Source organism: Neoarius graeffei, chromosome 28 (assembly GCF_027579695.1).
Source record: "Neoarius graeffei isolate fNeoGra1 chromosome 28, fNeoGra1.pri, whole genome shotgun sequence".
In the NCBI taxonomy this organism is placed as follows: domain Eukaryota; kingdom Metazoa; phylum Chordata; class Actinopteri; order Siluriformes; family Ariidae; genus Neoarius; species Neoarius graeffei.
This window is the reverse complement of record NC_083596.1, coordinates 1,942,827-1,956,806: the sequence shown is the minus strand read 5'-3', so window position 1 is coordinate 1,956,806 and position 13,980 is coordinate 1,942,827. Positions and strand designations below refer to the sequence as shown.

Here is a 13,980-nt window from a genome sequence, read left to right as displayed (position 1 = left end):
TGACGTGAGGTTTGTATTGCACAATCAATCATCGCTGTGTACACAACTTTACAATCTTAAAACCACCGCAAAATCCTGCTGCTGCTTTTCCTGAAACAGGAACCTGCTTTCCGGAGACAGGAAACTCGACACTACACTCTGGCTCCTTCCCGCTGTCCCAGTGTGTCCCGAGGGGCATCTTACCTCAAGGGGGCGCTGCTTCACATCAGAGTTCTAAATCTACAGTTTTTACATTGCTGTAACTTCACACTATACCAACTAGCCCAAAAAATTAGGTTTAAAAAAAAAAAGTGAAACGCTCGTGTTTTTAATTCTGCTTCCCACGATGCTTTGCTCTCACACCCTGATGGCGCCGCGCCCAATCAGCTGCGCCGTATCATCGTCACCATCATCGTCGTCATCCTCTGTTTCCTCCATGTCCTCCTCAGAACCCTCCACGGGGGAAGAGTAACTGCTGTATCCTAGCAACGGTGAGTCACGTTGAGGCAGGCACTGGGCTGAGGTCGTCACCGTGGCGACCGTGGCGTCGTAGGTGCCTGAGGACGGAGGAGATGGGTGAAGCAAAGGTGTACGCTCAGACTGCTCCTCGGCTGCAGATCCGCCCTCTCTGTTGTCACCTGTGTGAGGCCCCGCCTCCTCCTCAGAGTCAGACGAGTCGGAATACTCGGGGTTGGTGCGCGTGACTCGCTGCTTGCACACGGGACATGTTTTCTTGGTCTGTGTGAGCCACGGGTCCACACACCAGCTGTGATAGGCTGAGAACCACGACACACACACACACAATATCACAGTTACAACTTAGTCATGTGTCCAAAAACATACCCCTCCGCAAAAAAACCAAAATAAATACAAACACACACACACCGTGTGAACATGGCAGCACTCGCAGCTTATCCCCCTCTTCATATTCATCCAGACAGATCGCGCACACATCATATTCGTCACCTGACAGAGAGAGAGAGAGAGAAAAGAAAGACAGCGAGAACAAGAGAAAGACAGAGGGGGGGTAACAGATGATTCTTTTGGTTGGAAGGGAATCAATCTAATTTGTGATACATTTTTGATTCATGAATCAATTCAGTGATTCAAGCGTCAGTAAGAAACATTATGATGCAATTCAAGTTTTTTTCGTCGAAAACCTGCTGTAATATTTCTTAATATTTCTCAGCTAGTCTCTCAGACGTGGCGTCAGTCTCCTTTCAGTAAGTCATCATTCATTTGATTCACATCATTTCAAACCAAACTGTGCCGAATTTTTTCTCAGTATTGTGAATCGTTTGGAACGTTCCCATCCCCAGCACCTGCTTCCTCACATGAAGGAAAGCACATGACACCACGACATCTCTATGAACTGCTGTTGTGGGTTTTAAAAAAGAAAAAAAAAAAAAACGGGGATGACATCAGTGACCAGCCAAAGGTCACAGGGAACAGAGGTGCATTGTGGGAGTTTATTGTTCCTCACCTTTAGTGAACTTGTGAATAGGGATTTTCTTCAGCTGCTCTTTTGTCAGTCTGTTCTTCCTCAGTTTTTTCCTGTACTGCACACAGCGCACCACCTGCACACGCACGCACACACACGCACTTTTAAAAAATCCAATAAAACTATCAATGTGAGAGAATATAACCAAAACGTTTTATAGTCTGTAAAATTATTTGGCTGCAACAGACAGTATGAAGAATTCCTGATCACCATGGCAACTGTGGATTTCACTTCCGTTATTTAGGTCATAATTTGTACAACTGCCTGATATCCTCGGCTTATTCTCATAACATGATAATCTCTAATTCCGCTACAATAATCTGAAGAATTACTGCAATTCTGATCTGTTCATTTGTTCAGACTCAGAAATGGCTGTTTCCGTAGTAACACAGACAAAATGAATCATTGTGGGCATATTATCTGCAATTACAGCTAGTAGATAACGAGAACGGATTTTAGCTCTATACCAGTTTGTTTTCAGAGAAAGCGAGCTGGAAGCTGGAAGGCTACAGTTCAGGATAAGAAGGTGATGAGGTCAGGATGACAAGGAACATGACCATATACTTTCATCAGGGCACACAATGAAAAAATAGGTACCCTATGGGTACATGTGGCTACTACTTATAAATAAAATTGTTTTCTGATCCCATGTCCATACAGTAAATATAGCATATATACATGTTCTCAATTATACAGTGGTGCTTGAAAGTTTGTGAACCCTTGAGAATTTTCTATATTTCTGCATAAATATGACCTAAAACATCATCAGATTTTCACACAAGTCCTAAAAGTAGATAAACAGAACCCAGTTAAACAAATGAGACAAAAATATTATACTTGGTCATTTATTTATTGAGGAAAATGATCCAATATTACATATCTGTGAGTGGCAAAAGTATGTGAACCTCTAGGATTAGCAGTTAATTTGAAGGTGAAATTAGAGTCAGGTGTTTTCAATCAATGGGATGACAATCAGGTGTGAGTGGGCACCCTGTTTTATTTAAAGAACAGGGATCTATCAAAGTCTGATCTTCACAACACATGTTTGTGGAAGTGTATCATGGCACGAACAAAGGAGATTTCTGAGGACCTCAGAAAAAGCGTTGTTGATGCTCATCAGGCTGGAAAAGGTTACAAAACCATCTCTAAAGAGTTTGGACTCCACCAATCCACAGTCAGACAGATTGTGTACAAATGGAGGAAATTCAAGTCCATTGTTACCCTCCCCAGGAGTGGTCGACCAATCACTCCAAGAGTAAGGCGTGTAATAGTCGGCGAGGTCACAAAGGACCCCAGGGTAACTTCTAAGCAACTGAAGGCCTCTCTCACATTGACTAATGCTCATGTATCCACCACCAGGAAAACACTGAACAACAATGGTGTGCATGACAGAGTTGCAAGGAGAAAGCCACTGCTCTCCAAAAAGAACATTGCTGCTCATCTGCAGTTTGCTAAAGAGCACGTGGACAAGCCAGAAGGCTACTGGAAAAATGTTTTGTGGACGGAGGAGACCAAAATAGAACTTTTGGTTTAAATGAGAAGCGTTATGTTTGGAGAAAGGAAAACACTGCATTCCAGCATAAGAACCTTATCCCATCTGTGAAACATGGTGGTGGTAGTATCATGGTTTGGGCCTGTTTTGCTCCATCTGGGCCAGGACGGCTTGCCATCATTGATGGAGCAATGAATTCTGAATTATACCAGCGAATTCTAAAGGAAAATGTCAGGACATCTGTCCATGAACTGAATCTCAAGAGAAGGTGGGTCATGCAGCAAGACAACGACCTTAAGCACACAAGTCGTTCTACCAAAGAATGGTTAAAGAAGAATAAAGTGAATGTTTTGGAATGGCCAAGTCAAAGTCCTGACCTTAATCCAATGGATATGTTGTGGAAGGACCTGAAGCAAATCAGTTCATATGAGGAAACCCACCAACATCCCAGAGTTGAAGCTGTTCTGTACGGAGGAACGGGCTAAAATTCCTCCAAGCCGGTGTGCAGGACTGATCAACAGTTACCGCAAACGTTTAGTTGCAGTTATTGCTGCACAAGGGGGTCACACCAGATACTGAAAGCAAAGGTTCACATACTTTTGCCACTCACATATGTAATATCGGATCATTTTCCTCAATAAATAAATGACCAAGTATAATATTTTTGTCTCATTTGTTTAACTGGGTTCTGTTTATCTACTTTTAGGACTTGTGTGAAAATCTGATGTTTTAGGTCATATTTATGCAGAAATATAGAAAATTCTAAAGGGTTCACAAACTTTCAAGCACCACTGTACCAGCCTCATCTCTTGCAAGCATCACCAAGCTGTGAGCAGCATCAGGACTTGGAGTATTTTGGTTACCAATTTTGTTTACTGTGTTTTGTTCAAAATACAGTACTGTGAAATAGATCTATTTTCAAAATAGTAAAAAAGTACTTATTCATGAATTGTCTTAGAAGTATTATTTACTACTAATGAACACTTTCTGTTTCACAGGTGTAGTCAAAAGGCTAAAACAATATACAGATTTAGGCACTGCCTAAAAGCAGCGCCTAAATCTGTATTTATTTATAAGTAGTAGCCACATGTACCCATAGGGTACCTATTTTTCCACTGTGTGCCCTGATGAACTATGTATGTAAATATTTTTCCCCAGATAAATTCCGTAGCCTCCCTGTTTTCAAATCATCCCTGTTAGAGCTGTACTTTGAATTACTGACCTCCACCTATAATACGGACTTTTCATGTACTTGGTCTGTGTACTGTGACTGTGGTTGCCACAGATCAATTTAGTCTAATTTTAATTGTACGATTTTTCTCTTTTATGCCTTCGGGGAAACGCCTTGCATGGGTCGCCCATTCGCGTTCTCCCCTTTGGGCTGATTTACTTTATTATGTTTATTTTTATGTTTATTTCTTTTTTTATGTTTATTCTGTTACAGTCCAATAAAGTTGGTAAAATAAAATAAATAAAAAATAAAAAAGCAGAGCTCCCATCTGTTTCACACTAGGCGGTGTGCGTGACTGGTAATTACTAACACTGGCCACTAGGCGGTGTGCGTGACTGGTAATTACTAACACTGGCCACTAGGCGGTGTGCGTGACTGGTAATTACTAACACTGGCCACTAGGCGGTGTGCGTGACTGGTAATTACTAACACTGGCCACTAGGCGGTGTGCGTGACTGGTAATTACTAACACTGGCCACTAGGCGGTGTGCGTGACTGGTAATTACTAACACTGGCCACTAGGCGGTGTGCGTGACTGGTAATTACTAACACTAGCCACTAGGCGGTGTGCGTGACTGGTAATTACTAACACTAGCCACTAGGCAGTGTGCGTGTGTGTGTGTGTGTGTGTGTGTGTGAGAGTGACTGGTAATTACTAACACTAGCCACTAGGCGGTGTGTGTGTGTGTGTGTGTGTGTGTGTGTGTGTGTGTGTGTGAGTGAGTGAGTGAGAGAGAGAGAGAGAGACTGGTAATTACTAACACTGACCACTAGGCAGTGTGTGTGTGTGTGTGTGAGTGACTGGTAATTACTAACACTGGCCACTAGGCAGTGTGTGTGTGTGTGTGTGTGTGTGTGTGTGAGAGAGAGAGAGACTGGTAATTACTAACACTGGCCACTAGGCGGTGTGTGTGACTGGTAATTGTCTGAAGATTCTCAATCATCCAGGTCATAGTAAACTGGGGGTGGTAGAAATGGGCAACTGGACTTGCTTGAAGATTCTTGAAAACGTTTCACCTCTCGTCCAAAAGGCTTCCTCAGTTCTGTCTGACTAACAGGGATATCTGACTAATATCTGATACTCCCTATTTTTTTTTTCATTTTTTATTGAGGGTTACATTAAATATCCATAGATAACATACACATGGCCCTCAGAAAAATAACTGGCAAAGATGAAATTAACACTATCAAAAAGGTAAACAAAATTAAAATATTCTATCTATTTAAAAACAATATCTAAGAGTGATACAATTCTAAAAAAATGTCATACTCAGCCTTCGGCTGAACTCGATGGGCGATTTACACAACTTCATGTCACGCGGTAAACTGTTCCACAATTTCGCCGCACTAAACCTAAATGATTTCTGACCAAATGATTGTCTGCATTTTGGGAGAATTACATTACAGCTACTGTTCCTGGTGTTCTTTTGATGAATCTGGTTATAAACTTTGAACTTTTCGCTGATGTAACCAGGCGCCTGACCGTTCAAGGCTTTGAACACCAACTTCACTTTAGCGCGTGCGACTTTTTCTTTGAAAGGGACGATATTCAGCTCATCAAATAGGGCCTTCGATGGTGCATCCCATTGAGCATCCAGAATAATCCGCGCAGCTCGCTTTTGTAGACGTAGCATGGTGTCACTGATACTCACTGAAGAATCTCCCCACACTACCGCACCATAGTCCATAACAGGCTGGATCACAGCATTATAATAACTAATTCTTGCTCTTTTATTTAGAAATTTTCTTGTCCGCTTTAACAAACCCAGTCTCTTGGATATCTTTGCAGCCGTTTTCTTGGAATGAACCGCCCAAGAAAGTGTGTCATCGAGATGGATTCCGAGTAACTTGCTGGTTTTAACACTGTTGATAAGATTTCCAGAGATTGTTACAGCAAGGGACTCGCCTTCCGTCTCCAGCTTACTGTGCTTAGGTCTACTGCACACCAGCATGGTTTTAGTTTTCTCAGCATTCAGTGCCATTTTGTTGTTTCTTGCCCACTTATCGATAAGCGAAAGATCTTCCTGTAGCAATGCTTCCACTGTGTGGATAGCACGTCCTGATGCAAGTTGTGTAGTATCATCTGCATAAATGTACATGTTGGTCTTCTTCACGTGTAGAGGTAAATCATTTATGAAGACAATAAACAGCAGCGGACCCAATATTGACCCTTGTGGGACACCAGATGTTACAGCAAGAGAGCTGGATACCTTTCCTTGGACACTAACTTTCTGCAAGCGCCCTTCCAGGTATGATCGGAACCATTCTAAAGATTCATCAGAGAACTGGTATACCTTAAGCTTCTTTAACAAGATGCTGTGATCGACCAGGTCGAAGGCTTTTCTGTAATCAATGAGCGCAAGTCCCGTCAACAGGCCATTATCCATGTTCGTTAGCAAGTTATCCACAAGTTCAATAAGTGTGGTTTCGCAGGAGTGAGACGGTCTGAAACCAGACTGGTGTTTGAATAGTAGTCCATATTGAATGAGGAAATCATACATTGCAAGGTGAACATGGCGCTCCAATACCTTAGATACAACAGGTAAGATGCTAATGGGTCTGTAGTTTCCAACACTAAGATGGTCACCAGCCTTGAAAACAGGGGTTACTTTAGCAAGCTTCCAAGACGCTGGAAAGATTTTCTTGGAGATGGATAGATTAATGACTTTGGTGAGGGGTTTTGCTATGGCTGGTGCAGCTACTCGTAGTAGATGTGCAGATAAGCCATCCAGACCAGTTGCTTTAGTAGGCTGTAGTCCTCTGAGATATTTATAGACGAAGGCCTCTTGTATTTCAGGGATGTTGAATCTAGATGTTGAAGGTACTTTGGCCTGCACAAACTCTATAAGTGGCTTTAGGTTTAGTTCGTCATCACTGGATGATCTATACTAGACTGCCACTGACACAAAGAACTCATTGAAAGCATTAGCAATTTCTAGGGGATCGTGGATGACACCATCGTCCTTATTGATCGATAAGACTGAAGCTCTGTCTTGCGATCCCATGGCATTCTTGAGGTGCTTCCAGAATTCCTTTGCACTTTGGCTCTTCTCAAGTGAATCTTGGAAATACTTACTCTTCGCATTACGGATGGCCCTAAAAGTACCGTTACGCTGGTCCCTGTACTTCCTCCAGTCTTCCGGTGTGTCTGATTTACGGGCCTTCTTTAATAAGAAATCTCGATGCTGTATCTGTTCATATATATTGGGTGCCATCCATTCTGGCTGCCTTTGTCTCCTAACCCGTTTTCGGATGAGAGGGACGTGTATGTCGGCAGCATCTAGAAAGGTACGGGTGAAAAACTGGATAACATCCTCTGGGTCACCATACATGTCAAGTACATTCCAAGGGACATTTTGAAGGTCACTTAGAAATGCCTGTTCGTCAAGGTTTTTCCATTTCCTGTAATGTATAATGTTCTCCGCTTGAAAAGAGGACTGTTTCTTGTACTTCCGTACGATGCTGACGGGGAGGTGATCCGACAAGCCACAGTTAAATACCTTCGTGGCGAGGATGTGCTGCGGGCGGTTAGAATAGACATGGTCCAAGCAGGTTTTACTAGCGGGGCGAGTTATTTCCTTTATAAGCTGGGTCAGACCAAGACCGGATAGGTATTTTACCAGCCGGTGATCACTTTGTTCTTTATCAAGCATATCGATGTTGATGTCACCCAGAAGAAGGATTTCTTTGTCGGTAATGTAGAGACGCTCTATTGCACTCTCGAACTTCCGATCATATTCAGCTGATTCATCAGGGCGATATGCGCCAACTATGAATAAGGGACAATTTGACTTGAACGGTGCAACTTTGACACAAAGAAGCTCAAGCTCATCCAATTAAAATACTTTTTGTCGGCTGTAGGTGACTTCACTTGAGATGTACATCAATACTCCACCACCGCTCTTGCCCACCCTGTCTTTACGCTCGATCTTGTAACCTGGGATGTAAATCTCGGAGTCTAGTTTTCCATCATGCAACCAGCTCTCGGTGATGAGCACATCTAGTTGGAGTTTACTGGTAATAAGGAGAGCGCGTATTTCCTCATACTTTTCATTGCTTAGGCTCCGTACATTCCAATGACATACTCTCAGACCTTTTTCAGCCAGCGAAATATTAAACGGGATTTGCGTATCGGCTGGGCCAGGGTTCAGCTGAACATCATTACACAGTTGGATCATCAGAAGTGTCATAAATGATCGTCTCAGGAGAACCAACCCTGCGCACGTAAGAATGTTTGGTGACAGACACGAAGAACGAGTGTGCTTAAAATGCCGACCGAGCGAAGGTACTTGAACCTGAATCTTGATTACGTTTTCTGTAGAAAACAATATTACTGGAGAGTTTAGACTTGGTCTACTGATGCTTTGGAATGAAAGCCACATGAAGAGAAAAATACACACTTCCCTGTTAAATGTCATTGTTCGCGCAGTTTTATCTTCCAATGCACGTGCGAATGTCCTCCTTACTGTGGTGCATGCAATCAGTGCGAGCATCGGACTCTGCACACACTTCCGGTCCTCACTTCCGCAAATGAATGAAACCTATTAGTCAGACAGAACTGAGGAAGCCTTTTGGATGAGAGGTGAAACATTTTCAAGAATCTTCAAGCAAGTCCAGCTGCCCATTTCTACCACCCACAGTGACTGGTAATTACTAACACTGGCCACTAGGCGGTGTGTGTGACTGGTAATTACTAACACTGGCCACTAGGCGGTGTGTGTGACTGGTAATTACTAACACTGGCCACTAGGCGGTGTGTATGACTGGTAATTACTAACACTGGCCACTAGGCGGTGTGTATGACTGGTAATTACTAACACTGGCCACTAGGCGGTGTGTATGACTGGTAATTACTAACACTGGCCACTAGGCGGTGAGTATGACTGGTAATTACTAACACTGGCCACTAGGCGGTGTGTATGACTGGTAATTACTAACACTGGCCACTAGGCGGTGAGTATGACTGGTAATTACTAACACTGGCCACTAGGCGGTGTGTATGACTGGTAATTACTAACACTGGCCACTAGGCGGTGAGTATGACTGGTAATTACTAACACTGGCCACTAGGCGGTGTGTGTGACTGGTAATTACTAACACTGGCCACTAGGCGGTGTGTGTGACTGGTAATTACTAACACTGGCCACTTCAGTAGCCTCGGTGAACCATGAGGTAAATTTCATTTCTCTTTTTATCTGCTGATTATCTTCCGATACTACAAAGTTATAATGAGGTTTCTCTTATTTCGTTTCTGGTTCTGATTGGTTCCGAAGTTTATCAAGAAGTAGAACGGGTAATCGAACTTGATCAGGATAAGTGCTGATTGGTTATGAAGTTTCACTCCTGTTACACTCATTCTTACAACACAGTGATATAGTGGCTTCACCACTCATTCTTGTGTACCTTTGATAACGCGAGATCAACTGTTCGTATCGCAGGATCACGATTCACCGTTCTGGTGATTGTAATGTTTATGCGTAGTGTGCTATTGTTACACTCATTCTTACAACACAATGACATATGGCCCTTTTCCACTACCCTTTTTCAGCTCGCTTCAGCCCGACACGGCTCGCGTTTCGACTACCAAAAAACAGCACGACTCAGCTCGCTTCAGCCCTGCTTAGCCCCTAAAACTCGCACCGTTTTGGAGTGGGGCTGAAGCGAGCCGAAGCGAGCTGAGTGAGGCTGGGGGCGTGAGCAGACACTCCCCTGTGCACTGATTGGTGGGGAGGAGTGTCCTCACATGCCCACACACGCCCCGCGAGCACGCTGGGATCTGTAAACACCGCAAACCCGGAAGAAGAATAATTACGAATTACGAGAATTTCTGAAGCCTTATGCGCCTCGCCTCATCTATACGCTCTTGCCAGTATCTGTTGGCGTTGTCGGTGACAACAAGCCACAGCACCAAGACCAGCAACACTAACGACTCCATGTCCATGTTTATTGTTTACTATTCGGGTCGTGAGACTACCGCTTAAAAGCTCACTGATGTCACTGTTTGCGCTGCTTAACGACATCACGTGATGTCCACCCACTTTCGCTAACTCCACCCAATGTGTCTACCCACTTCCAGCCAGCACGGTTCAGCGCGGTTGTAGTCGAAATGCAACTCCAACAGCCCCGCTCAGCTCGACTCAGCCGCGTTTGTAGTGGAAAAGCGGCAATAGTGGCTACTGCCTTGCTTAGCTTCACTGACGCAATAGCCACAAAAACGAATGCTGCTTGATGCAGTGGATCTCGCAGCTTTATTACGTCTTTAAAATAATCATTACTGTGCTTTATTAGATAATTATTTATTTGATCATAAAATGCTTACAAAGCACGAACAAAATCAGGACACTGCTGCAGGGGTTTATAATTACTGAGATTTACTTAAATATCAAAGAATATTCACAAGAGATCTCTCACCATGATAACCACCATGACGATGATGATCAGACCCACGATCCCGGTGAAGGGGATGAGGTAGAAGGTGATGGGGAAGGAGAAATCAGGCTTCAGGATCACGTAGGCCCTGCACATCAATCACAGCAGCATGAGTGACCTCATCATCTATAAAAATATCCTCAATTATTTTTGAACTGTATGATTTATTTATTTATCTGTGTCTCCTGCAAAAGGCACACCTGAAACTGAACACAGACACAACGGAAATATATCTGTTTTGGGAGACACACTGAAGAAAAAAAAAAAAACCAGCAACAAATATACAATCTCACTATTTTCTATTCACTATAAAAGTTACCGTATTTCAAATCAGGAAAGTCCACCATGGCACACACTGTTTTATTTATTTTCCAAATGCAGCACTATTTTTTTGCATGCAGTCAGCTACCAAACCTGAGACGTATCGTTTATTGTAAAAATGTCCTTGAGTATTGTATATGACTTTTTTTTTCCTTCTCACTCAGCTCTGATATTTTTCTGTGCCTCTTCTCACCCTGGGCCTTGACTGATGAACATGCGGAGGACCTTGGAGGCGGAGTAACTGGTGAATACGGATGGGATGTCGATCTCATCGGCTATTGTTTCTGAAATACAACACACAAATTCAAACACACGTCCATTTTTATCCATAATGTAGGAGAGGGAGACAGAGAAAGAATTATATATAATGTGAGAATCTCACACCATTGCTGTAGTTCATGCTCAGAAGTGTGTCGGAGTAAACGTTGTGAACGATAGCAGCGCTGTATCCGGCCTGCTGAGCATGCAGCACCTGTGTGAAGGAGGAAAAAAAAAAAAAAAGAAAAAAAATCGAGTTTATTTCCAAGTGCGTTTTCATATACAAGAATTTGCTTTGGTGGTTGGTGCTTGAACAGTTAAGATATAAGAATTTAGTAAAAGACAAAAGTAGCTATATACATATAGAATAAAAACAAAGAAGAATCTGAAATATGCAAATGTGAAAAGTGGACAAATTTAAGGGGAATGTGCACGAGTTGTTGAACTCCAAGCTGTACAGTGTGTCCTGGAATGTGCAAAAACAGGTCACATGATGAAGATGAAGAGGATTCAGATGCACTTTATTTGGTCATTTCCCTGAGTATTTACACACGGAAAGAAACCATACACAGAAACGGCACCATGATCTGTTGATATACACAGCCAGGCCGCCTCCCCTTAGCTTACCGGCTAGCAAAGCTACTCGGTGGGCTCTGTGTAGCATTAGCCCCTCCAGCTGTATCACAGCGTACGTGATGTTCTGGTTCAGCCAGGTCTCTATGAAAACGTAAACACAGCAGTTCCTCACGTTACACTGAGAAGCTCTCCACAGTCTGATGTAATCCATCTTGTTATCGAGGGAGCGAACATTTGCCAGCACGAGTGTAGGCAGTGCAGGCCTGTGTGGATTAGCGCTTATCTTAGCGTAGACTCCTCCGCACTTGCCCCATTTTCATGTCCTCTCACACCGTGTTGGTCGTACTCCAGGTGCAGCCGTGGCCTTTCCTGGGCCTACGTGGCGTAGAAGTCCTAGCTTGCCCAGTACACTCGGCAAGTGTTTGTCGTAACAAGATGATTTATTACAGATGTCCAACAAAAACTGCTGTTCATACCTTCGCACATTCACATACACTATATTGCCAAAAGTATTCGCTCACCTGCCTTGACTCACATATATGAGCTTAAGTGGCATCCCATTCCTAATCCATAGGGTTCAATATGACGTCGGTCCACCCTTTGCAGCTAGAACAGCTTCAACTCTTCTGGGAAGGCTGTCCACAAGGTTTAGGAGTGTGTTTATGGGAATTTTTGACCATTCTTCCAGAAGCGCATTTGTGAGGTCACACACTGATGTTGGACGAGAAGGCCTGGCTCTCAGTCTCCGCTCTAATTCATCCCAAAGGTGTTCTATCGGGTTGAGGTCAGGACTCTGTGCAGGCCAGTCAAGTTCATCCACACCAGACTCTGCCATCCATGTCTTTATGGACCTTGTTTTGTGCACTGGTGCACAGTCATGTTGGAAGAGGAAGGGGCCAGCTCCAAACTGTTCCCACAAAGTTGGGAGCATGGAATTGTCCAAAATGTCTTGGTATGCTGAAGCATTCAGAGTTCCTTTCACTGGAACTAAGGGGCCAAACCCAGCTCCTGAAAAACAACCCCACACCATAATCCCCCCTCCACCAAACTTTACACTTGGCACAATGCAGTCAGACAAGTACCGTGCTCCTGGCAACCACCAAACCCAGACTCGTCCATCAGATTGCCAGATGGAGAAGTGGGATTCGTCACTCCAGAGAACACATCTCCACTGCTCTAGAGTCCAGTGGCAGCGTGCTTTACACCACTGCATCCGACGCTTTGCATTGCACTTGGTGATGTATGGCTTGGATGCAGCTGCTCGACCATGGAAACCCATTCCATGAAGCTCTCTGCGCACTGTTCTTGAGCTAATCTGAAGGCCACATGAAGTTTGGAGGTCTGTAGTGATGGACTCTGCAGAAAGTTGGCGACCTCTTCGCACTATGCGCATCAGCATCCGCTGACCCCGCTCCGTCAGTTTACGTGGCCTACCACTTTGTGGCCGAGTTGCTGTCGTTCCCAAACACTTCCATTTTCTTATAATACAGCTGACAGTTGACTGTGGAATATTTAGGAGCGAGGAAATTTCACAACTGGATTTGTTGCACAGGTGGCATCCTATCACAGTTCCATGCTGGAATTCACTGAGCTCCTGAGAGCGACCCATTCTTTCACAAATGTTTTACAAAACAGTCTGCATGCCTAGGTGCTTGATTTTATACACCTGTGGCCATGGAAGTGATTGGAACACCTGATTCCGATCATTTGGATGGGTGAGCAAATACTTTCGGCAATATAGTGTACTTAACTTCCACACACTTTGCAATCACACCAGTCGCTCCACTAACACATGAAAGCACTGCACTTTCACTGAGAGAGGCCGCCGCAAGCATCGGTCACGCCGCCATGACTCTCCAAGGAGTCATGATGAGAGTGTGTGTGAGGAAGAGAATGTGTGTAATGGGATAAGTCAATAACCAAGCTGTACAATGTGAACCGGAACGTGCAATTAAAGTTCATACAATGAAGCTGTGTGACATGACCTTGAAATGTGTAAACCGCAGTTCAGAGACAAAGTGCATTAATGTTACAGATTAGAAGTGCGAGGTTAGAGTTTAGAGTCAGTGGGGTCTCGGACCTTATAGATGAGGCAGCTGCAGTGAGGAAAAAGCTGGCCTTACGGCATGAGGTTTTGGTTCTAATGGACCACAACCTCCTACCAGAGGGGAGTGATTAAAAAAAAGATTCATG

The 13,980-nt window shown here is 43.8% G+C and overlaps 1 protein-coding gene across 1 annotated transcript in view; it reads right to left on the bottom strand.

Moving 5' to 3' along the window:
- rnf167 (ring finger protein 167) overlaps positions 1-13,980 on the bottom strand; it is a 30,822-nt gene continuing 16,842 nt past the window's right edge. Inside the window, exons 5-10 of the mRNA XM_060912869.1 lie at positions 11,338-11,425; positions 11,147-11,237; positions 10,615-10,720; positions 1,463-1,556; positions 865-945; positions 1-755 (exon numbers count right to left, since the gene is read on the bottom strand). Coding sequence (XP_060768852.1) covers positions 337-755; positions 865-945; positions 1,463-1,556; positions 10,615-10,720; positions 11,147-11,237; positions 11,338-11,425 — 879 coding nt within the window. The 3' untranslated portion in view covers positions 1-336. The remainder of the gene's footprint in view (positions 756-864; positions 946-1,462; positions 1,557-10,614; positions 10,721-11,146; positions 11,238-11,337; positions 11,426-13,980) is intronic.